The 26581-nt window shown below is 40.2% G+C and overlaps 1 protein-coding gene across 1 annotated transcript; it reads left to right on the forward strand.

The window, feature by feature from the left end:
- Window positions 1–8774: 8774 nt before the first annotated feature.
- LOC104083423 (androgen-induced gene 1 protein-like) lies at window positions 8775–23184 on the forward strand (the record flags this gene model as incomplete). The annotated part of the gene is made up of 5 exons (XM_009586903.1): window positions 8775–8794; window positions 9146–9170; window positions 12436–12483; window positions 15000–15155; window positions 23074–23184. Coding segments are annotated over exons 1-5 (360 nt in total), but the record flags the coding sequence as incomplete, so codon positions are not given.
- Between the last annotated feature and the right edge of the window lie 3397 nt (window positions 23185–26581).

Genomic DNA, 26581 nt, shown 5'->3' on the forward strand with positions numbered 1-26581 from the left:
TGCTTGCTCTTTATTCAGTGCATGTGTGCAGGTTAATGATTGGATGTCAAGCATTTTATAAGTCAAAGCAGTATTTAATTTGTATTTTCCTCCAAAAGATTAGCTAATACAATTTCATATAAAGGCAAACTGTAGTATTTTAACTTGGAGTCAATGACATTTTCTGGGTTATTGTTTTCTTTCAATGTTCCCCTCTCAAAAGAGGATGTTTTCCTACCCATATTAGATTTGCTGTACTTGTTGTAGGCTTTATTACAGTTTTTTTATGGGTTTATTAACCAATATTAACCCACTTAAATGCCGTCAGTTTTCTAACTAAGATATTTTGGAAGCAGATACAAGCAACGCCTTCACTGAGTCAAATGAAATTTCATGGTCCTCATAAAAACAGTCACTGTGTTGTAACTGCTACTACACTAAGTACTTGGTTCTTTGAAATGTAGTCCTAATTTTGATCGCACTGTGGATCCCTAAATACATAACGAAAACAATTTATCAGAGGACTAGTTCCAGTAGAGTAAGTTAACACCTTTACTTCTCTGAGCATACATCCGTGTGGATACCGCCAGAGATCACTGCTGAGCGGTATCTTGTTAGAATGAAGGTCATCAGCTACATTTTCTGTTAAAGTATTACTTTTCCTAAGTTGGCATCAGATCTAGTAACTAAGCGCAGTTAACCAATAGAAGGATTAACAAATATAATTTGTATGATTCATATAGTCATTTCACAGACGTCTGTTTTTCAAAACTTTTTTGAAGTAGACAGAAGACATTGCTGGAGCTATGATGGAGTGGACCTTTGCAGTCAAAAGGCTAGGCACCCAGCCAGTTTGTAATTCAGTGAGACACAATACATTATCCATTTTGACAGTCTTCATGGTTAAATAGTCTGGCTCTTGTAATACCTAACTGTGTTTATAAATAGAAATGAAGAAGTCAGATGGTCCGGTCTTGACAGCAGAATAATACAGAGCTTTGGATATACCCAGAGCTCACATGTGCCTCTTCCCTTCTGTGGAGTGGGAAGAACAGGGTAAACTGATTGAGTCAAGTGGAACTTGAAAACACCTCTGGCATGTGTTTTCCTTCAGGTTTCAGTAATACATGAAGAAATGTGATATATCTGAGCTCTGCAGTGAGATCTGTAAAATATACTGATTTTCTGACCAAGAAAAACAATTCTTCTAAAAGCAAAATGGTAGACTGAGCATTCTCAAAGAGCTGTACTTAGAAAGTGGCTGTCCAGTTTGCATGTTGTGTGGAGAAGGAGGATGGGACGGAAGGAAGTAGTCCTGGTTTCTGTTCCTATTTCTTGCTCCAGGTAAAGTATTTTAGCAAATAGTTTTCCCTCTGAAATCTAGGTAAAGGGCTGGAACCTCAGTATAAGCCTCCAAAAACATCTGTGGCCTCTCTCCTACGCTAGCACAACTTAACAGGAAGGGTGGACATCCTACCCTTTGGCATTGTCAGTAATATATGTCTTCCTGAAGACAGGAATTATTCTTTAAGCTCGTTTTGGGTTGAAGTGGGTGTAGAAGGTGCATCCCTCAGCAAGTAATATGCTTACTTTGATGTCACATGAAATATATATGATACCAAGAATTTGTCTTTACCTTCCACCATGTGTTACAGTAAGCAGTCCCGAGAGATAAGGGCTGACTCCTTAAATGCCTAGACCTTCTTTGGGCTTCAAGCCGTGAGCACAGAAGGAACTGCCTGAAGTGACTTTAGTGCTGCATCTATGTGCCTTGCAGGAGAGGGGGGGGATTCCAGACATACTCCTTTCCTTACTATACCCAGTTATTTTTTGCTTAAATATCACCCCACTTTATGGTCTGCTGCTTGGAAATTGACTGTTGTGTGAGAGCTGTGATTTCCACTTTGGGAGTCAGGTGTTTAAAAACCCTGTGCAGTGTCACACCTCAACCTCCTTGTGGATACAGGCCTAATTCAAACCAAGCTTTCCTGAACGTACATGGAACAGCTCCGTGTGGTGGTCCTCGGGCACCATCTGGGTTGGACTCATCTCAGCTCTGCATCGAGTACTTGGCCTTGCTCTTGTGACAGAGGGGTGGGGGGGTCCAGACCCTTGCTCAGGCTGTGTCGTGTGAAGTTTGTAACACGTGTCTGAGCCAGGATTCCAGGCTGATCCAAAGCTAGAGGTTGAATGCGACCTGGTCTCACTGTTAGTCAGAACTGAATGTCTCGGGACAGGCATGCCGACAGAGCTGGTCAGCAGCTCTGCTCCAGGACTCTGGTGGGAAGTTTCATGTTGCATGGTTACAGGTGGTCTGGACCAGAGAGGTCCTTGTTCTGTTGCAGTGGTGTCTGTGCCTAGTGCTGCAATGGACTACAGCCGGATTATAAATAAGTGGGCATGGCCCGGAAACCAGCAACATTTATGAACGTTGTCTGTGTAACCAGCATTTTGTGTTGTGAGGAACAGGGCAGAATACTGGAATGTACTTATTTACTAAGTATTTTGGGAAAAGAGTGTGTATTCTGCAAGTCAGAATTAGAGCTACCTTACATAAAATCTGACAGTGGCATCAGATACATTTACTTGGGCCAATGCCCTTATACTCTGGGGTAATGTTTTAAATCTGTGTGTGATTTCATTGTGGCCAGCATACGTGGTGGTAGGCTCTTGTTTTCGTAGAGACCTTTCTGGTCCATGTTACACACACACTGGTTCAAGTGTTAGCTAAAGAAACTGATTTATTTGGATGTTCTGCATGAAGTAACACTCTTGTGTTACTCTTGTCACTGTTGTGACAGTACGGCCAGTTTCTGACCAGGTGGTGATAGGAGCCTCCATCGCAAGTGTCCTTGAAGCAGGCATTTTCAGCTGGCTTGGATCAGACTCCCCAAACTGTGGTTTGGTGAATGCTTATCATCCAGCTGGCCTCTGGTCCCACGTCTACACTCCAGTGCATGCATGATGAATTTCTAGTTAAAATCATCTCAACTGTGTGCAAAAAATTGCCCTATCCAATGATAAACACATCTAAATAGATAAATAGTGTCTATCAGTTCACCATTTACTTCATGTGTGCAAAGCAGGACCTGCCTGGGTTGTTCCCAGGGTTGCTGGGAACTCCCTGCCTCCCCAGTCCCCGTCACACAGTCGATTATCTTGTTAACACAGGCTGGGACTGCCTGGGGAATTCTTCTATCGATCCCTCAGTCCTCTGGTGGAGCTGGAACTGCCTGGGGCGGGTTCCTGTAGCTATGAGTCAATTATCTCATCTGGACAGAAACTAGCTGGGGAGTTCCCGGGACTGCCCAGGGAGTTCCTACGGGTGACTCAGCAGGACCAGCATGTGTTTGGACACAGCCCTTGTCCCCAGCTGCATTACAATTACAGCTATAGTGTTGATTTGGAGTGCACGTGCGCGCACCTAGCTGGTGCATGGAGTCATTAGTGTTGGAGTTCTAAGAGGTTTAGCAGAGGACAGTTGATACTTGGGCATTTCCTGATGTGATCTGCCCAGCTGATCTGCCCAGTAGGCTATGTCCCTTGACAGGCACGGATGCTTTTTTTTTTTTTTTGTCCTGGTCGGCCACATCTACAAGCTACTACTTGCAAAGTGCTTTTCCTGCCATGGAGAAGCCAAAACACCATGACCAGTAGATCACCAGTACCACACTGTAGCAAAGGTCTCTTTTCTGGAGTCATCTGCTACTTTCTTAACTGCTGCAACAGGTGTTGTTTGAGGCTCCTGTCTCTTGAGAAGAAAGGACAGCTTATTATTGAACTTGTGGTGTTTACCAATTAAAAAAATATATTTACTGTTTGTCAGTCAGTGCGCAATGGCCTGATGGAGAGCATCTAAATCTGATGGGTTTGGAACCTGGTGTGATGCCAGGTAGTTGTCATAAAGTGGCTTCCCATAATATGTAGGGGGATGTAAATTTAAACTTCCTTACAGTTAATCTCTTTCTTCCTTTTGCAAGTGAAATGAAAAGTAGTGAGCAAAACAGAAATACAGTAAACAGCAATGTTTCTTGGAAATATTCTAACATTCTTGAGTTTTGGAAACTCAAGAAACGGTTAAATGTTGGTTAGAGTAAGAAAGAGTGAGAGAGGTTTGAGCTGTATCTGCCTTCATGAGCGTGTAAGGGCTTCATGCCATTTCTTTTTCAGGCCACTCTCTCCAAAGACAGTCTCCAGGTAGCAGATGGGATGATTGTGCTTCTTCCACCTAGTGCCCTGTCCTACGGGGATGCTGGGAAGCCAAGTGTGCACCACACTGAAATTGCAGCTCATCGAACTTACTCATACAGAGCAGAACAAGTGATGGAAAAATGAATTTATTCAGTGCTAGTGTTGCTCAAAATCAATACTTGCTGTTATGAACTAAGGTGTAAGAACAGTGAAAGTGGGAATGATATAATGGACAAGCTCTCCAAAACTATTCTATTTGAGACCTTGCTAACTCTAGTTGGTTGGCACAAATAGATCAGTTAGTCAGAATTACAGTATCTAACCATTAGAAAACTTTGACAGACACAGTAAAGCAAACAAGGTCTTTGAAAACTATGATCAATATGAACTGCATAAGCGGAAAAGTATTTGGATTTATGCTAACAGTAGTATGGCTGTATTTGGAGGGAATGAAAAGGTCCGTGCTGTTTCTCTGAGAAAGCCAGGAGTGTTCCCTAGAAAGCAGTGGAAATGGCTATCGCTGTAAGAGCGAGTGCAGATAAGTGGAAAACAGCCTGATCTAAGGCCTCGAGAACTGCCTAGAGATCAGGGCACCTGAGTTCATCCCCTGGGTCCCCCGCTGCCTTGCAGCCTGACCTTGGCCAGCTCACTTCTCCCTGCCTCGCTTTCACCAACAACAATCAGGAAACAAATCCTTAATTTCCTTTGGGATTTATTCATGAGAAAGACAATGAAAGCAGGGAAGTGTTATCATCTGGGGTTGAAATGCCACACACCTAGTGAACGCTCAACTCCCCTTGTATTATTTAATTTAAATGCAGTTAGCTTGTATCAGGGTTTTTCCCATGTTTTCTTTAGAGATGTAAGATAATGAGAACTACTTTTTTTGTCCTCCTGAAATACAGCTCTTTATAACACACAGTGCCTTGCTTGAAATGTTGTGTAAAGAATAGTTGCTTATGAGTTGTTTGTGAGGACAGTGCAACATGTTAGATCACCTTTCATTGAACAACATGCTTTATAATTAATGTACAAAATTATGTCCTCTCTTTTTTTCAAGTGGAGCTTGAAGAGCATCATCCTTTGCTGTGGTCTAATTACAGAACATCCTCATCTTAGTAATAACTTTATTTATGAATATACTTTACGTGCCCCTCATAAATTATCCTTCAGCTGCTGCAGCAGTGAGCTGAGGAAGAAAAGTTGCTTTAAGCAAAACCTGAAGATGACCCTGATTGGAGACTTGAGCCATTTTTCACAATGTGGGTTTGCAACTGACTTGGTGTGTGTGTTGTTGGTAGGTTGGATGGATGAAGAGGCGGGATAAAGCTCTCAATGTTTCCTCCCCTTACCTTCCCTGAAGAGAGGGAGAATTGCCCAACTGAGACAATATCACTTAATAGCCTGCCTTGCTGGACTGGTGTGCGGGGTCATTCATTACTGCTTTCACAGTGCTCAGGAAACAGGCAGATTAAAACTTTTTCTTTCCTACAGCCATGGTAGGGCACATTGAGGCTGCTATGATGTCTCAGAAGATTGTAGTGCTTTTCTTATTTGCATTTCCAGCTCTGTCACTATGTTGCTGAGATACCTCAGTCATGGCCTTTTCTAAATTCAGCAGTTTAGAAGGCAGCTGTTACCTTATTCATTAAAAAGGGAAGAAATAAAAAGCAAAAACAGTCCCTCTAACTTTGAAAAACCTCTATGTAGTTTTGTTTTCAAATTTGATCTGTCGAAATTGCTTCCCTCTAGTGGTTTTCAAACTGTATTTCTAAACATGAAAAAGTTGGTGCAATGCAGAAGTTTCTGAATTTTTAAGAAGGCCATTTCTTTGAGAAAGTTCTGTGCTTAACAAAATGTAATTTCTTTTTGGGGTAATTAACTTACAAAATGCTAGGGACTTTCCAGCCATTGGAAACCCTATCCTAAAGCTCAGTTTAGCACAGACAGCTGCAGAACAGGTCTTAGCTTCTTAGCTAGCTATCCCAAACATTGTCTATAGAGCTGCCATTCCTGCCTGGTTGACTGCAAGGCCACTGCTGCAGAGAGCGTACCAATCATGCTGAAATGTGTAAAATTAGCATTTAAGCTAAAATAATGACATAACCTTCTGTGCAGTGTATAATCCTAATAAGATTAAGCTTTAGCAAAGAAAAACATAAAAGATATAACCTAATAAAATTATAATCTATTCTGAATAAACTGTATTATACATGTTTGCTGAATGGATTATATAAGTTTAATGAAATTACACTGTCTTATAAGCAGGATACAATAAGTAGTAATGGCAGCTTTTCTACACACAATGCAAGAGAGTAAGGAAGAAGATGGGGATTATTAGAAAATAAGTTTAGTCAAAACAATTTAAAATCAAAAAGATAAAGATAAAAATAGAATAATAATTTCTTAAATACTGCAACAAAGAGCTTAGTGCTTCTTTGAGTGTATTAGCTAAGATCAAAGTAAGATAGCTAGACATCAATAACTCAAAAATATCCAGAAAATACCTGTAGTTTTTAGAGGAAGAAGGAAGACTGGATTGACATAGTGTTGGAGAGGAATGTTAAAACACAGCTAAAAAGAATGCGAAAGATTTGAGAAAATTTAACACTTTCTCAGCATTTGGTCAAATTTTGTTCATATTGCTTTAGTGTATTCTGCATTTGTCCATTCCATCTCTTCATCCAATACGTAGTAGTGGATTCCACGCTGTTAGCACTTCTGAGCCAGATGGCATACACTCTGTCATGCTGAGATCATGTTGGAAATGTCATCTATGCAGCACAGCTGAGATATAGTAGCACTTTAAAATGAATTTCTCAGTTGTTGTCCACTACAGCAGTTTTTTTGTTGGGGGTATTTTACCCATGTAAAAAGAATAACTAAATATGCTTTTTTTGCCTTTAAAAATTAAAGCATTTCCACGTATTTTTGATAGTTTACCAAATTTCAGCTTAGCTTGTTGTAGTAAGGAATAATGTATTTGTCCTTATAGAAGTACTAAAAATGTTAAGAAAACTGCTTTCAAAACTATGTTAGCACAACCACATTACCTCTCCAAGAACTGTGCTGCATATTTTTGAAAACCATTACGAGACAGTCAAGAATCATGTTAAGACAGAACGGTCTGAGACTTAACCTCTCCCATAAGTGTAACACAGTAAGGGTTTTTCCTGGGTTAAGTGGAGGGAAGATGGAGAGAGAAAGGAAGAGGTGCAAGCAGTATGGTTATATTATTTATCAGATTTTTTTTATTTCATGTGCTGAAAATTGTGAATTTTAATAGATGCTGAAAGGCAGGGCTATAAAAATAACATTTTAGGGGCCCACATCTGTTTTCGTTTTCTGATTTCTTACTTAAGTTGCTTAGTTTGCACAAAGAGTTGCTTTTCTGTCTGTCCAGATAAAAAACACATCTTGTATTCCAACAGGCAGAATTTGAAAATGCATATTTTCTCTCGGAAACACAAGGTCTCGTGAGCTTACACAGCTTTGTCCCCTTTCCACAGCTCCATAGTAGGTGCTTAAGCACTTGGACTTAAACAATGTAGTACCTATAAAAACTAGACCCAAGAGTCAAACGGGTTTCTTTTCCATGCATAATAATTCCATAGTAGACTATATTCTTTTGCGTATCTATAAAATCTCATTGGTTTAAAACCCCATCCTTGGTTACATTTGGACAATACTAGTGGGCTTCAAAGAAAAAGACTACAGGAGGTCATGTAGAAAGTAAAGGATTATATTTAAAGGAGTCCCTGAACTTACGTCATATGGTAAGGGATTAGGCATGTTTTATAAGCTGATTCATGTCATATAACTAAGTCATGAAAATGAAGTTAAATTTCCTAGTAAGGACTAGTCTTCATGTGCGACATCCTGGTTAGAGGAGCCTTCCCCCCACTGAAGGCTGTAAAGGGAGACATGAGTCGTTGTTTTGGATGAGGGCAGTGCTAGATATTTATAAGGCTGTCCATCTATGCACTTAGCGAATTTCTAATGGCTCTTCTGATAGAAATAAGTGTCATGTTTTACTAGTGGAGTTTAAGTTCTAATTTGTGTAAGTAAAAGAGAAAGGAATAGAAGAAATATATATTTCAAGATTCCTAACCAACAAACAACTCAAAGTAAAATAGATGGCATTTGCATTAAGTATTCCTTTGGCTTATTCTGTTTTCGTTCCCTTGTCCCTTATTTTTCTCCTTTATGTTGTGTATTTGGTTTCTCAGACTACTGGCTTTTGATGGGCAGGGGCTGTGTTCCTTTTCTGTGTTGAAGTGGCCTATGACGTTACTGAAACCTGCTTCAACAACAAAACGAACTAAAACGGCCATGGCACTGCAGCCAGTGTGGAAGAAGATGTGATACGAGGTCTGACTGCGTGCCCCAACTTAACGTCAGTCAGTGAATCTCCTGGGGTGATGCTGCTCTCTGCTCTTTTACCTCTGGCCTTTAAAATACAAGTCATCTTCCCCATTCCTTGCACAGAAATACTGATTCTGAGTAGCACACAGTACTTTTTCACAGTGTTTGCACTTCAACTTTAATTAATTGTAGACTTAGTGATTAGGCATATTACACTGGTTTGTATTTTAGTACTTAAAATGCTGTTGCTTCTTGCTTTTATTTCTTTTATATCTCTCTTTCATTTGTCTGTAGACCCAAAGATGTGCCTTTTCCTTATCTGAAGTGAGTAGCTTCTCTGATACAAAGATTTAGCTTTTGATTATGTGTTGTCCAGCTTCTGCTTGCTATTATAACTAATGAGGATACAGCGAGGGGAGGAAAAGCGACAAGAATAAAAGCAGTGTGCCTGTGAGTAACGCTGGAATGGTGATGGACAAGAAGAATCAGTAGCTTCATGCAGTCAAGAGCAGTAACAGATTTAATAAACAGCTACAGCCCAAGGCTTTGTTCTGTAAACACAGTGCATCTTCTATCAAAAATACCTTATTATTCTTGACTTAACCTGGACTTGCTCTGTATATTGCAACTATAGATAACTGAGCTGTTGTTACAGGATGCAGGCTGTCCACATGCGCCTGCGTACAGTCCAGTACACTACAACCCAAACCAAGCATGGTCCCAAAACAGAGTCCCGTCAGTTATGTTTACAGAGGGCAAAGAGATAAAAGTCTGACTTAAATTACTTCAGAGTTTCTTAAAATACAGTCATCTTAATTGCTGAAGCATAGTACATTTGTATGTCAAATAATAATCTCTAGAGGCTGGAGGAATGAAAGCTAAAGTGACACAAGGTGACAAGGAGTAATAACAGATATTCTGAGGTTATAAATCATATTCCTGTTGTTTGAAAAGGAAAATCAGACCACACTCTGTATATGGCAGATTGTAAAATCTGAAATACATGAGAAATGACAACTTTCAGCAATTTAATTTTGCATGCTGGTAGAGCTAAACTTTCATCTTCCTGTGGAAAGCCACAGGTTGTCTTAAGCGTAAGTGTTGCTTTGATGAGTTAGGTTATGTCTGCCCCCCACCCATGGGCTGGTGGCCCGACCCCAGGGAGGTGCCCGATGCCTGGGGCTGGGGCTGCCCTGGTGCCCCTGGCTGCCCTGCTCCTGGCTGGGCGTGGGATGGGCCCTGGCTGCCCTCCGCCACTCCCAGCCCCCAGGGATCAGCCAGGCCTCCCTGACACCCTAGTGTGAATTAGTCTTCCTATAATATGGGTTATATTTGCAGATTCTTAAGTCTCTTTCTTAAATGCAGTCTTACCTTTAAACAGTGGAAGCTTACCTGGTAAGTGAGGTACAGAACCTAATACAGGTAAGTGAGGTACAGGTACCTAATACATGCGTGCATGCACACACATACACACGCGTGCACTTTATGCACAAACATGGCATTTTGGAATGTGTAAAGTTAATTAATTTTCCACGCTCTTTTGTTATTTCTTGCTGATTTCCTGAGTGTTACTCCCATGTTTCATTCTGGCACCCCTGTCTACTTGCCAGCCTACTCAGATGCCTTATTTCATAGAGGGGTACATGAAATAATTTTAAGTGCTGTTAATCTTCAAAACGATAACTTGAGAACAGTGAATTTTCCATTTTCCAAGGTAGGTGGAGGAAAAAATACCCATGAATAATAGTAGTGCTTGCACAGACTTTTCCAGTTCTGCTCTGAGCTCTAAGGAATGCTTCTGAATACGAGAGTGAGCTTGAAAGAGGATGAGGCCACAGGCAATGAAATCCTAGATTCAGTGAATTTAGTGGGACTTTTCTGCCTTGGTAAGAGTAGTGACAGAATTTCCATTGACCTCAGTTGTGCAGAGATTTTGTCTGCACTGCGGAGCCCCACGGCACAGGTGAGAAGGGAGTCTCTGTGCCCTGAAGAAAGGTTTACGAGGAAATATATTTTCTGTCTGACTCTAAGAAGTCAAATTAGGGGGAGTACAGGGAGGTCATTAGCTTCTATCCTGCAGTGAGCACCTTGTGGAAGAACTGCCCTACTGAAGCAAGTCTTTATTTTCTTGTAGGAGACAGACATGTACAATTAGTTTACTTTATTCTAATCATTTATAAGGAGCAATCTTTTCTGATCTATAATCTGAATAGATCTCATTGTTTGAGAAGGTTTCTGGGCTGCTTGGTTTCATCTCCTGTTCAGCTGTTTTCTCCTGCAGCAATTTAAGAAGTTGCCGTGGTTTAAACCCAGCCGGGAACAAAGCACCATGCAGCCGCTCACTCACTTCCCCCTCCAGGAAAGGTAAAAGTGAGAAAACTCATGGGTTGCGATAAGAACAGTTTAATAATTGAAATATTATAACAACAACAACAACAACAACAACAACATTGTAATGAAAAGGAAAATAACAAAGAGAGAGGAATAAAACCCAAGAAAGACCCAAGTGATGCAAATGAAACAATTGCTTACCACCAACTGACTGATGCCCAGCCCGTCCCCGAGCAGTGGCCTCCCCACCAACCTCCTCCCTAGTTTTATTGCTGAGCATGAAGTCATATGGTATGGAATATCCCTTTGGTCAGCTGGTGTCAGCTGTCCCGGCTGTGTCCTCTCCCAGCCTCTTGTGCACCCCCAGCTTCCTCGCTGGTGGGGTGGGGTGAGGAGCAGAAAAGGCCTTGACTCTGTGTAAGCACTGCTCAGCAGTAACGAAAACACCCCTGTGTTACCAACACTGTTTCCAGCACAAATCCAAAACATAGCCTCATACTAGCTACTGTGAAGAAAATTAACTCTACCCCAGCCAAAACCAGCACACAAGTATTTTCTCTGCTCAGAGTTTTGTGTTACTAAAATACCTGTAGATGGCCATTTCCGTTACTTGTCATTATGTTATCAGAGCTTAAGGGTACTGTAGTATCAACTATAGTAGCAGTGGCCCCTCTAGGCTTCAATGGAGAAAATGGGGTCAGCAGTAAGTTTGTATTTTATACCTGTTTTAATGATTTTCTTGTTTTTGCATACTCTGCTTACAAGCTTCTACCTCTATCACTGTTACATGGTATAAGGAAGGTATGGCTGTTTTCTGTCAAATTTGTATTTGTCATTTTCTAAATCACTGTTTTCATTCAAACTCTAGTTAGAGGCAAAATTGGAAGATATTTCCTCTGAAGTGCTGTTATTGCTTACATTTCCAAGGAAAAAAAGAAAAGTAGTCAACTGTTTGTTTAACATCTTGGGATGTTTCATGTATAGATTTACCACCTGCAGATTTTCAAAAGAAGGTCCTTGTTTTGAAAATGTGATCCTAAATCTGAGGTAACACCAGGGCACTTTGGAGAATATTGTTTAGAGGGAGTTTCTACTCCCTTGCTGTGAACTTTTCACATCTGTTAGGCAGCATTCACACCAAGGAGCATGGACTTTAAAAATTTGTTTCATGCCATAAACCACCAGTAGCTGCATGCTATGCTTTTCCTATGCCAGACCCACAAAGGACGTGAATCGTTACTGACTCCGGGTGTTCAGTTTATGCTGCTGAGACTCATGCAGCTCTGGAGGTCCTCAGTCTAATCCTAAATGTTGATAGGTGTCAGAAGAGTTTTCTTGCACGTTCCAGAAAGGAAAGGAAGTATTAGAGCAAATGTACATACGTTATTTGTATGAATAAGCTGGAACTGTTCCTCCCTTAACAATACAATTTTTTAATTGGCTCTGAATGTTCTCAATAAATATGTAATTTTCTCTTTCTGATACGGATTTTTATTTGTTAATCTTTTTGTAGAATAGTTTACTTCATACCTACTCTCTGAAATCTTTGGGTACTTTCTTTCCCTTTAGGAGTTTTCAGTTATTGCCAACGATATCATTATATTTTCCCTTGAAGCGGTATGTTCATAACAGGATAATGGGGAGAGAAGCTGTTCGGTTTGTGATTGATTAGTGGATGTACAATCTCAATTCCCTTGGAAAGTGGGCGTGTGATTGTTTGAGTCTGTGTTTCTTTGGAGAGAGACCATTTCAGGGAATCGTCGTTAGAGCTGCGAACAATCCATTAGTCACTCATCCAAGCCCTGCCAACGTAATACTGTTCTCTGCACTACATTATTGAGTGTTTTGTCCAATATCGGTTTGAGTGACTCAAGGCATGAGGCTTCTACCACTTCCTCTGAGAAACTATTTCATGGTCTGACAGAGCTCACTGTTAGGAAATATTTCCTGGTACTCAGCCTAAACTTTTTAACACCCAGATTGATCTCATTACTGTTAGGTATACTTTTTTTTCCAGTCCTGTCTTAAATCTTTTTCCTTCTTTGGCATTCACCCTCCTGAGTGAATGTAGATGGTATCATATCTCCTCTTAAGTCAAGCAAATGCATAATTAGTTCTTCTATTCCTTCTCTCCAAATAGGCCATCTGTTTGGTGGAAAACAGGGCCGAGTATGGGCAGATTTTTTCCTACTAAGTGCTTGTTTCAAATAAATAATATGAAAAAGTGCATTAGGAGTTCATGTGAATATGTAGCTCCAAGGACCCCCAACTTTTATATAAAATGTTTTTCAGAAACTATGTAGAAGATCGTAACTTTTCCAGGCAGTCATTTGAAGTAGTAATACCTTTTTCTAGCACAATATACAGCTCTAGCACTAGTAGTGTGTCACATTTCATGGCTTCAGGGAATGTTTTGTAATGTTGCTTCATCTATTTATCAAGCAAATTATATGTAGCTACAGCCTGGAGAGGGGAGAGCAATGGCAGCAGAATTGCAAGCAGATCCAGAGGCCATTTGAACGTCTGTCATTCACAGCTTTACAGCCAGAATTTACAAGTATTTGGGTCATATAAGGATTTTTGAGGAAGGGAATGTACTTTAATCCATCCAACCATTACATATCTCTGGATTTCTTTCTAGTAGCCAACATCTGTTTGGTATTCCCTTCCCTTCCCTTCCCTTCCCCTCCCTTCCCTTCCCTTCCTCCCTTCCCTGCTCCCTTCCCTCCTTTCTTCCTCCCTTCCCTGCTCCCTTCCCTCCTTTCTTCCTTCCTTCCTTTCCTCTCTCCTTCCCTCCCTTCCCTCCTTTTTCTCCCTTCCCTCCCTCTCTCGTCCCCCCCCTTCCTCCCCTCCCTTCCCTACCACATTCCAGATCAGTGTCCCCTAGCCTAAGATGGTTTTTCACATTACTTATTATAGTCTATATTCTGCAAAGATGTATGCACAGAATAAACTGTATTTGCAAAACCTGGGTATGTGCTATTCTTATTTCTTATGGATGGTCTGCTGCTTACTCAGAGACTCCTAGTCAGAGGAACACTTAGATTTACAAATAAGACTTCTAAACTAAGTACTCCATGCTTGCTTTGAAAAACATGTAGTATGTATTTTAAGCACATGATTATGGTTTTTGATGAATCACTGTGCAATTTGGGAACCAAGCCTCTGTTTTGTTAATTTTTCACCTGAGATTACCTGATGCGTGTGGGTTTGTGACCCGGGCTTCCAGCTCGGGGAGTAAACAAGCTGCGTGCACTTCCTCTGAACTGTAGTAGACAGGATGCGCAGGTCCTCAGGCAACAGCATTCCTGAGCTAACTTATTACAATTTTACTAAGCTAATTAAGGAAGAAAAATGCAGTGATCAAACTAAGATCAAGTCAAGTTTGAACCAAACCAGTGGGTTCAGCTCATTAAACTACCAATTTAATAAAACAGATAATCTTACGATATTGCACACAAATACATAAATGCAAAAAAGGAAAAGGCAGGTAAATGACAGTCTGCCATCATGAAAAGAAAGCTTGAATAAGTCCTGCAGCTTGCTCGTTCTGTTGTTTGCTACCTGAGATGAAGTACTGATAGATGTGCCAGAGCCCAGGCCGTTTGCTGCATCTCTCAGGAAGTCTCAGGCACCTTCTTCGCCCCTGGTTGGAGTGACTGGGGCAGCCAGGGTCTCCAAAGGATACCTCCTGGCGCAAGGGAAAGAATCGCTTGTCTTTCTCTTTCCTTCCTTTTTACAGGGAGCGTTCCTCACTTTTTCTGCCTCAGAGGCAAATGCTATGGCTTTGGGCCAAGTTGTATGGAGTGAAGCAGGAAGGGGTGGCTGCAGTTCAGTCCCCAGCGGGTGGCACATGTCTGAGGTGAGGGTGGGAAGTCCCACCTCTGGAATGGTCCTTCTACTCGCATCAATTCCCCTCATACGTGAGGAGCAAGGTGCATGCAGGGCTTTCAGTTTAGAAGCACAAGTGGCTTTTATGTGAACAAACTCTACCCATATTTAAGGGACTGATGTTTTCCCACTCCCCATGACAATTTCGTGGCAATATTCCTCACGTGCGCCTATGACTGACCTGCTCTCCGCCAAAGGTCTGGTCTTCTCTTTGTTCAAGAGTGTGTTCCCCTTCCGCGCAGGTTATCCAGGCTGTTTTCTTCGGAATCTGCGTCTTGACCGATCTGTCCAGTCTTCTCACTAAAGGAAATGACAGTCAAGAGCAAGAGAGGCAGCTGAAAAAACTCATTTCCCTCCGTGACTGGGTGATGGCTGTTCTAGCTTTCCCTGTTGGAGTGGTAAGTACGGTGTTAATCTGTGCATGTCTTTACAAACTGGGTGAACGGTGTTATTTACTGATTGTTTTCTGGCTAAAAGGCTTTCCCACCTCTACGCAAAAGACTATGCGGAAAGGGAAGAATGGTAGAGATTATTTTACTACTCTCTTGTTTTTCACAAGTGTAAGGGAGTACTGGTGTTGCTGAAATTATTTTTGGTTCATTTAAAAAAATGTACTTTACAATAGGAGCTTGATTGTACAAGTCATTTCAAATGTGAATTGTACCAGCAGCATGTTGAGAGTCAATTTGGACTTTTCCTGCACCATGTGTCATCGTCAGGAGTAGTGAAAGTGCTGATTGTGGCATGTTTCACACCGTAATGACCTGACCAGAGTTTGGGCTGTAAGCCATTTTGTCATGGGCAAGAAGGGGAGGCGCAAGTCCTGGTTGTTCCCTTTTAATCCCATGGGGGGATTCAGAGCTGACAGAAAAAATGGGGTAGGAAAGAAAGGGGTTTGTCAGTAATGTAAAAAAGCACACAGAAGGTATGGAAAAATATGGGGTTTACATGTCTTTTTCAAAAGAAAACTATTCTTTGGATCAGGTCCTGCTCCACTGGGACATTGCACATTGCTTTCAACAGCAAATGGTGCTGAGTGTCTTTACGTGTCTCATACCACAAACTGAAAGCAGCTGAAAATCCAGAATTTCATTGGTTTTTACATGGAAGTGTGATCTGTGTCAGTCTAGTTCTAAGTTTAGGTTACATTAAAAAAAAAGTGTGAACCTTTCATTAAAGTATTGCTTTTATTGTAATTCAGGATCAACCTTTAATTCTAATTTTTTATTTCAGTGTACAGTAGTTCAAAAGAAATTCACTACAAGCAGATTTTTTTCATGGTAGGACTACTAGAAAACTGTATGAGGTCTCTAAGGTTGTACTGTTTCACACAAGCTGACCACTTACTGTCAATTGACAGCAGTTAACACAACATATCAATCTATCATTTGTAATTTGATATATTCAGAGATGTGATTTCACCTTTTATGTGGGATTTCACAATACATGAAGAAATACAGAATGCTGTTGCAAAGTTAGAAAATGCAAAGCATATGTGACACACTGTGCAGGTATTTCTTCCATAAAAGCCCAGCTGGTAGCCTTCCCTTACTGTACTTGCTGGCCTGCCTGTTGGGAGCTGCCACAATTCATGTTGGGGTAACAGACTGCAGTTCCCCAGCCATGGTGGAAGAAACTGGATCAACTAGTACAGTTTTTAAAAAATCTGTGCATAAACAGGCTTGCAAATATGTGTTTTATGGGTGCAGAGATTTATGTTACATTTGTATTTTAAGGGGGATTGAGAATTAGAAGTAGTTGTGATTGTGATTGGCAACAGATGCTTTTCCTGCTCTGTTGATAGTAGAAGTGAAGAAGGAGAACATCATCACATTATTTGTCTTTATTTAAAGATTTTAAGTGCCTTTTTCAACCTAGAAGTGTAAGCCTTTACATGCATTAAAGCATACCCTCCTTGGCTCTCTCATGCCGCTCAGGTTTCAGGGATTCTCTCCTGCAGCTGTTTTAGCTCTGTATTGTTGTCTGTGTGCTCCTCCACCCCTGCAGTGTTCCTGACCTTGAAACTCTTCAAGATCTTGGAGAATTTCAGCTTTACTTTGTCTTGGCAATTCTGCGCATTTCTTTCAGGCGTTGTTTCTCTTGCCACCGGTAAGCGAGGAATCCCAGCTAGCCATTGCCTGCACTAGAAGTACTATTGCAACATTTCCATGTTAGCAGTTCCCAAGAGACGTGTAGCATATCTGGAGCTAGCCGCTTTCCCAAGGGTTTCATACAGAAACAACTTCTGTCTTAAAGAAAAAAAAAAATATCCAGAAAATAGTAAGAAATGGCCATGCTTATTGGACAGATGCTTTCCATTTCCAAAGGTGACCTTTCCGTGTGAGGGGGAGAAATTGATTACCACATATTATGTCACTTCTTACACAGAAAGCCTAAAAAGGTTGTTTTCACTGTTGTTTCTGTTCCTGGCTACTGGGAGACAAACAGCAGCACTTCATAACTTAACACTGGTCTCAGCTCCTTCCTGAAACCTGATCGTCTCCAGCAGCGGCCACCACACCGCAGCTACTGCTTGCCAAAGCCTTGACCGGTGCCTGAGGGACTGCCAGCCGCTGGGGGCTCTTCTTCGGTGGGATTACGGGTAGGAAGAGTTAAGGGCTCGAAAGTAGCAAACGTCTAACACTGACTTTGTTCTCTAAAGAGCTATTTATGTGTAAGAAAATACCCAGTGAAATTTTGGTATGCCGGAGGTGCTTGTTAGAAGGAAGTTATTAAACACCAGAATGTCTGCAGAAAAAAAGTTAAAGTTCCCTCGCTTCTCATATTCTCTCAACAGCTTCCTCACTCAAAAAAAAAAAAAAAAAGAACAAAAGAAGTTCAAATGCAGACTTTCTTTCTTTGAGACTCACCCACCTAGCTCTCCATGGAGCTTCTCAGTGGTTTCCAGTGGTGACACAAGGGAACCTTCACACATAAAAATTGGACGGATGTGAATAAAATCCTTGTTGGGTTTCTAATGTAACAGCAGTGGCCAGGCTTAAGTACTTGTCAGTTACCTTAACATCTAAATTATTTTTATTGCTCAGTGTTTTACACAGGGCATGTTTAGGGAATAATGCAAATACTAGGGGAACATTTTAAAGCCCACTAACTGTGGTTTTTCAAGAGCAATTCAACTCTTTTTGCTGTATTTCCTGCTTACTGAAGCCCTTGAGATGACTTGTTCTGAAAAACAGATGAGAAAAGGGGTTTCCACTCCCAAGTCAAACAATGATGTGTGAAAAAAAAATGTAACAAAATAAAGTATTTCATTTTTAGTACTTCCTAAAAAAGTATTACATATAAACCGCCTGGGAAATCTGACCACCAACCTCCTCCCACCTTCCAAAGGAGGGGAAAGAACCAGCCCAAGGGCAAACAATCTCCTTGGGTGGCTTTGCAACAAATCAAGTCTTGCAAAATCTTTGCAGCAAATCACATCTCTCCGGTGTTGTGTTATGCATTGTGTATCTTTGGGGGCTCAGATAAAACTGAGTTGCCAACCTACCATTTTGTTTAGGAGCATCAACAAATAAACAAGAACCTCCTTGAAGAATATAATGACTGCTGTTTACCTATTGTTGCTCTTTTTAATACGACTCTTAAGTGAATGAAATCAGAAGTCAACAGACCAATTTTCTATGCAGTAAAGCCTTATTCCACAAAAAGTCCGTGGGCAACACTTCCTAGCCCTTTTTTAGTTTATTATAAGCCTGGGGTACTATTCAAATGCCTAAGAGATCAGAAAGCATCCACTGAAGAAAAATGCTTGCATAGACATTTTAGAAGTTCATTACCAATTCTCATCTATACTGGCTGCACTTACCCCGCCTTTATCAGTGTAAAGGAGATTTGTATTGGGAATAATTTGCACTGCTAGAGAAGTGTGAGACATGCTTAAAAGTCAGAGACTACATCAGTGGTTTAGACTATCCCTACTTTTTTCTATTTGTTTGACATAGATCATGAAGTTGCCAAGTTTTTGTGGTTAATCAGTTTTTTGTGTAAACTCTATATGGTTTTATAAATATGTTTCTTGTAATTTGTACCAAACGAGGAAAAAGAGACAGGTATTTCTAGTTGTTTAATAGAAATAGGAAGAAGAAATAAAATTGATATTGTTACATGTTAGAAGAGAGATTGCTGCCTAGAAAATCACAAACTCTACTATTGATATTTTATATCATGTAGCTTTAACGGCTTTGTTCAGGTCTGAGTCTAAACTGGCTAGAATGATCTCATATTCTTTATATTGTACTTCTATGTTTTTAAAAACTTGTGATATGAAAGAGAGAAAGCCAGGCATGCTTTCTTATCTCTTGTTTCTCTGTATTGGTACAGTCAAAAGGAAAGCTGATCACTCTTCTTCCGTAGATCATCAGTAATGCTGATCTGGGATCTTATCCCAGGAAAAGATGTGTAGGCATTTGCTGCAGTCTCCTACTTGCGTCGTTATTTGACCAGACTACAAAATACTTTTATTTCCATAACTGACTCGACCATGCTAAAATCTCTCTGTTCTAGATTTTGCCCTCATCTGTGGTGACATGGTGGCTGGTGATAGGAACATGAGCGAGCAGTGGTGCAATTGCCTCCTGAACTCTGTTCAGGAGTCTTCCCTGATTTTCAGTTCCCACTCCTTGTGATTTTCTTCATTGGCCCTTTTCAAATTCATTTGGTGTGATACTGTGCTAGCACTAGATCCCACCTAAAGCCAGTACCATGCCAATTTGTGCTTACTGTGTCTGCCTTTAATAACACTTTGCTTCTATATGTAATGCTTTTCACTCTCAAAGAGGCTCACAAACAATATATTTATACTCGCAGTTAACCGCAAATGTCTTTGGAGATAGCCAGAAAGCCTACCTTTAACTGTACTTAGAAGAAATTTTGTCAAGGTCAAAGGGTTGGGTTTTTTTTTTGCTTTGTCATAAGGCCATCCAGGAAATGAGTGAACTGAACTGTGCAGCCCAGCCAAAACCAAAAACACATAGTGCAGGAAAATAAAGTTCCACTGGGTTCATTCTTCTTTGCATAACATTTCTTGGTTGGGCTCATGTAAAACAGCAAATTATGCAATTCTTTTCACTGGCTTTCCTCTCTTAGTTTCTCTTTGCTTCCATTTGTGGTGTTTTGATACAGCCATTTGTTTTCCCTTTTGAATCACCAACCGTTTCCCAACTTGTCCTTTAAAATTTTTCCTTTGGCAGTGCCACATGCTCTTCTTATGTCCTCTGAAGCTTCAGAGATGGAGGACAATAACTCAAGGAATATCTCCTTAAGTGGGAAAATAGAGTTTAGTTTTCAGCCTTTTTTTTTTCCCTGCTGCTGTGTATTTGTTTAGCAATACTTTTGATGCCTGTGACAAGTGAGCTACTCTATATTTTCAAACAGTTTCCAAGGTCTGCTTGCAACTTTGAGGTTCCCTTTGGTCTGTAATGACCCTAGATAGGATAAATAGCAAATGAGGGACTCTTCTGTTCTTTTATATGTTGCTTAATCTTATGTTTAACCAAGTAATCGCTGTCTTCGGAAAGTTGGCAATCTTAGGAGGCTCCTGTGCAAAGAAGTGTAAAAGCAATTGCTGGTGCCTGTTTTCTTCCTTGAATTCCAGGCCTCGAGTTTGTCTAAAGAGGAAGTGGAAGGGTGACATTTGTGCCATTTTGCCTTGTGAACAAAAGAAAATAGAAGTATTGGGCTCCCTGAAAGATGTCTGCTGCATATAAGCGGCCTGTTCAGCCTGGCATGTGAGGCTAGTACCATGACTGTCTCCACAATAGCGATGAATTGTGCCACAAGGAAGGCGGCGTGAGCATAAGGGCTGCGACTCTGATTGAGCCTTACATAGGCAGTGTAAAGAAGCAGCTCAATTGTATCATGGTCTGGCACTGCATGACCACGTGTGATCTTGGCAAAGCCCAGCCCAAAGAAAAATCTCCTAGTACCAAAGTGTAAGCATAGTAGAGGTGATTTAAAAGTACCAGACCAACAGTTGCTCATTAATCAAAGTAAACAAATTCAGAAGCAGCCAAGGTAGCTAAGTAGCAAGTCCTCGTTATAGTTCTTTTTATCCAAATAGTTCATTTTTATAGTTCATTTTTATAGTTCATTTTAGTTCTTAGTGCAATAGTTCATTTTTATAGTTCATTTTATCCAAATGAACTAATTGTAAGGAAAGGTAAGGTGAACCATTCAGACACTGGATCATCCCCAGGGTGTTGCATTAGTCTCATGTTGGGTTGTCCTCCGGGATAGGTTAGTTCTGTAACACCTTGGGTTTTGCGCACTTCCTTTACCTTATGTCTGCCTTGTGATACTGCTTTGCAAAGCAGCATTTGCCGTCTGTAGCTCCAGATGGTTGCAACCAGCTAGGCTGATCCCGTTCCATCCATTGGCTGACTTTGGTTAAGGGACAGATGGCACATCCCCTCTTTTCTTATCTTTACCTCCTTGGCAAAGCCTATTGTTTTATTCTGCTCCACAGAAAAATCACAGGTCAAAACATGCCAGCTTTGTTGTATTCAGTGTAATAAGGTTCAACCTAATCCTGGGTGATTTTTCTTGCTGTAAGACTTCCTTGGAAAAAAGCATTATCAGTCTTGGTCTTCATGCGCCTGAGAATATGTTTTTATGTCCCAGTTGGTCTTCGCAGGTTCTCAGAGATCCACTGTGATAATACATGACTTCTAGGAAGCCTATAGAGAAGAGGATACTTTGCTTCCATTTTCCCTGCTGTTCAGCTATTCATATCTTGGCACTTATGTGTCAGCAGGTGCGTAAAGAGCTAGGCTGTGCCAATGCCAAGACTGGTCCAGAAGAGAGACTTCTTGTGGGGTACTTTACACTTGCAATATTTTTCGGGCTGTCCATCATAACCTATTTTTTTTTCCTGGCCTCTGTGCACTAGTCAAATAGTCCAAGCTTATTCTGAGCAGGCACCAATAGCTATCACAACAGATGGACAAGCGTGTTGGAAACCAAGAAACTATGTAGTGTATGCACACTGAGGGAACGGTGTACTGGTGCAGGTCATTCACATAACTGGCTGGCCGAAGTCTGCACGTCTGTGGTTAGAACAAAGTGCCGTTGATAAACTGCAACATCAATTTTAACTTTCCAAAGTCAGAAGCACATGAAACAACTTATGCCTACACTATCACACACACTAGTAATTTGCTGACCTTGCTGTGCTTACCTCATATTTCTTGCACTTTCTTTTACTGAACCCCCAAATTAACCTTAAGATCATGGGCCACCAGTTTTCATGTAACTGAATACTTCCCTGCTGATCTCAGTGAAAGTCCTATCTGTTGCCTTTCAAACTTTAAACTTGGACTTGTGTAGAGATCCCCTGAAAATGGTCATTGAAAAGCTCCTGGCCCAGGTATTGGGTTTTACTGTTGTAAACAATAAGCCTTTTATTACTAGAAAACTATGACTCAAATTCAAGGTAAGAAGGCAATTGTGTTATAATTAGAAGATTATTTACTTTGTTCTTCCCCCAGCTAAGGTAAGCTAAAACTATTATTTCTGTAAATTTTTGCGGTTTTATATTGGTTTTGCTTTTCAGACATCAGGGTATCTTTAAAGAATTTGTGCACATTGTGGCAAAAATTTAGCGTAGTGCAAACTTTATCTGAGCCACCTGTCCTGTCCTCAGTCTAAAGGAAATAATGGTCTTTCTCTGGGCTCCTAGTAAATAGTCTCTGACAAGAACCAAGCCAAATTTCAATTGACAAACGAGCAGGATACTAGGCCTCTTTTCTGTGGATCCCAGTCCATTAATTGTGTGCAGAGTAGTTAAAGGGTTAAATTGTTTTTTTTTTAAGCAATGCTATTTTGATGGCTGACATGAAAAAGTGCAAAGATGAGTTTATAGGCTTCTGTTCAGCTGTTCAGGGGTGAATGTTTCATATTTACTCATTCTATGAATTCCAAGTGATATTTTACCTGATTTTCCATTTGTTCTCTATCCTGTTAGTGGTGAAACATTATTTATGAAGCACATCTGCTACTAAAGTATAGTACTCAGTTGTAATTTGGCCACAGGCATATAAATCAAAAAATGAGATTTTTTCCAGGCTGAAAGTCAAAAAAAAAAAAAAAGAAGAAGAAAAGTTAAAACTCCTGTGAATGCAAAGAATAATCCAGATTCACACTGTTGATTAAAGCAGGATTTGGTCAAAGAACAATAATGTCTGTGTCTGTCCATAGATCATTTGCTAAATGCCCCATTTTGCAATCTAAAATGTGTAGCTAATTGTTCAGAAGCGTATATTTTTAAATGTTTTGTCTTTTCTGTTTTTTTCTTCTTAGTTTGTTGTGACGCTGTTTTGGAGCATCTATATCTATGACAGGGAACTGGTTTACCCAAAGGTGCTTGATAATTTTATACCAGCGTGGCTAAATCATGGAATGGTGAGTAAAGTAATGCAAACACTTCCTTGCATAAACAAAAGTGTAAGACACTGATTTCCCTGTGCATGACTCTGCATACACTTAGAGCTAATCCCCTCAGAAGTGATTAAGGAACATTGTTTGCAAGCAAGAATAACATCTTTCCTTCCTTGACTCCTTGAGTCATTTTTGAATCCCTATTAGATTGAAACAGTGGAGGTTTGAACTTGTGTGTCCTACATCTCAGGCTAGTTGTGGGGATCGGCTGTTTTCTGTAATAAGGTACCTTTTCCAGAGCAATGTCACCCTGGTCATGAGGAAATTTAATCAAAGGAGACTCTTCCACAAAACAGAAATTCTGACTTTGACAAATCTTGCTCTAAAATGACAGAAACACTTAACTGAATGATTATTTACTATTCTACCAAAGTATAATTTGTGATGAAAACCTTTTGGTTAAAATACTTGTTCAAAAAATCTCACTATGGTTTTTGGACTTTTATGGTTTTTAGAAAAAAATGAAATAATTACTTATTTCTCAGGTACACCAACTTGTGTAGCAGAACCCGTATCTGAGTATTTTTAATAATGTGGAATTATATGCATCAACACAAAGTTTCAAAATTGCTGCATTGGTAATCTTAAAAGTAGTGTCTTGAGAAGAAATCTGAGCTTTTCATCCTTCTCTGGTATGTCAAGTTGGACATTCTTTCTCTCAACTATATGTTTAAATGGTAAGGGAAAGATAAGGCCACAGTTTGCTGTCAGGTACTTAATAATGTTTATGCAGTATTTGGAGCTGAAAAGCGTCATGTTTGCTTCTCTAGTTGAGTCGGTGCAAAATATTTCTTTATTATTCTGTTTTCCATATCAAGGCATGGCACGCCATTCGGCACTGCTGTTCATCAGCAGATGACAGCAGAGCTCATCCTTCAGGGTGCGAGTACTGTATCACCACAGCAGATCAAGATTTGTCCACTACTGCTGGGCTTGATAAATTGGTCCTTTGTGGGGTGGGGCAGATGACAAGGCAATGCTATTTATTTGTTCCCTAAATTGTGTGTTAAAGGAGCAGTATGAGAGTTACTACTGACAAGAGGAGCATCAGCTTCTACTAGATACTCAACTGTTTTATGATGTTTTGAAAGGAACAGCGTGCTATTATGTGTATGTAGAGCTGAGGAAGGAGTCTGATAACTCCTGCTGTGTTTGTTCAGACTGTCCTCCCTTGAGTTTTGAGATTACAAACTGAACACTTGCAAACGTTGCCAAGCCATACATACATTGATTGTTTCCCCACACCACATCAGTGCCAGCTCTGATGACATTTCTTCCAGGTGACATTTCACATACTGAAAGTGCCTAACCTATAACATTTTTCATGAATGTAAAAGCAGTTGACAACAAACGGCTATGTATTCAGGAAGTCTCCTCTGTGCCATAACTAAAAGGCAATTCAAGCTCATGTTGCTCTGTAGAAACGTATACTTCCTGAAATATTTGAAGAGGGCTTTTGTTTGGGATTTTTGGACATAACAGAGTTTGCTGAAATAAATTGCGTGCAAGCATCTTAGATGTTTTTTTTTCAACTTGAAATATTGTAGAAGGCATTTTTGAAAGTCTTTTGTAAAGGAATTGTTTGCTGTGTCAGTCTCCATTTATCCAAGTGTTCCTTTAGCTCACAGAGAAAGCTTATGGTTGTTGGGCTTTTCACCACCTTTCAGTCTAATTCTTTCTGATGTTTTAGCCATCATTTTATCCTCACCAGCTTTCATACTAATTAATTCTGATGCGTTGCCCATCATAATATGAAGGGGTTCTTAAACTGCCTTGAGAATGCTAGCACCTCACTTAGTAGTAGTTATAATTTTGACATGGCAGATTTTAGAGAATATGATAGAGGTCCCCTTGGTGAAAGGGTAGGACCTCTGGGAATACAGTTTTAGAAAAGTCAGGATCCCTGGCTATTGTTTTTTACCTAAATAAACATTTATTCCCATCTTTTCCTGCACGTTTTGACAGCAGCTGTGTACATTCAGTGATAACTTTTCTGAATGAAAAGGTGGCTGTGCTGGAGCCTAACCTTGTACAACAAAACTCACACAAGAGATTCATCACCCTTGGCAGAGTGAAATCTGTCAGTGAGAGGTGGGTCCTTTTGCTACTGCGGCATTGCTGATGAATCCCTCTTCTCTGTGAGCTTCCCCTGCAGTGCCTGGTGCAGATCCTAAGGATCTGAGTTCAAGTGTTACTTCACCTGTGAACACTCTGTCCAGGTTTTTTCACAGCAGTTTCGCTAAACGCATCTTTATCACAAAAAAAGCCACAAAAAGTGGAAAATGTAAAACTATACATTTTCCACAGTAAAAAGATTCCCTATTTTAACTGAAAAGTCATATTTTCAAAAGTTTTTGACAGATGTATTATGACCAGCTGTAACAACTTGCTCAACTGTCGACATCAGCCTGCAAAACCCACACGTAGAAAAGGAATGAAAAGTCATGAGATCTGGTTGTAATAATAGCAATCATATTTCCATTAGTAATATGGGCATGTGTCAAAATATTTGAGAGTATTCATACTTTAGAAGCATTTTAAGGTGACTATCCTGAAGGCTATATGAATAAATTGTTTGAAGGGCTAGTCCAATTCAGTGCATTAGGCCAAGCAGAAACTGTTTGCTTTGATAGATTATAATAATTAGTTCGCATCCCGCTTTTTCTTCTCCCCCTTTCCCATCTCTTCTCTGCAGTTACAACGTTGTCTACAGTTAAAAAACCTGTTTTCTTGAATACATTCTAATATCTTGCTAATACTCAGAGATATCACTCTTTCATAGCAACACTTTTTCAAGATCTAAAAAATTCCTAATTATAAAAAAAATTCCTCTCTAGAAGTAGAAAACATAAGGGGAATGGACCCCAGAGCTGTGCAATCCCATTCCAACTCAATCTTAATGTTGTTTATAAAGTTCCGTAGAAGCAGGGAGAGGCTCATCATTGTGCACAAAGATAAAAGCCACAAACTGCTTGCCATAAAATTGCATGTAGTGTCAAGAATTGTATTTCTATTATTTTTTTATATATATATATATCTCTCTACTGTAATAGTTAAAAATATAATTCCTGTCTACAGAAGAATCTGTGTAGTAAGTGGTGCCTTGTGGTACCAGGTGGTACCTCATACATGCAGACTCATACACCTGTGAAAGGCATCACTGATAGAGTTATACTGTGCCATAAAACTGATATATTTCATCATCTCAGTCAGTCGATTCATCCATAACCAATGGTATCACTATGACTTGAGAAATGACCAGGGGAAATCAATGGCAGGGGTGCTGATGATTAAGGATTTCATCTCTGTTTATTATGTGAAGGAGCACATCTGAGTAGCTGAGGTTAAGCTTCCGTCAGTAGAAATAACT

This window comes from Fulmarus glacialis, unplaced genomic scaffold (genome assembly GCF_000690835.1).
Source record: "Fulmarus glacialis isolate BGI_N327 unplaced genomic scaffold, ASM69083v1 scaffold6631, whole genome shotgun sequence".
Lineage (NCBI taxonomy): Eukaryota > Metazoa > Chordata > Aves > Procellariiformes > Procellariidae > Fulmarus > Fulmarus glacialis.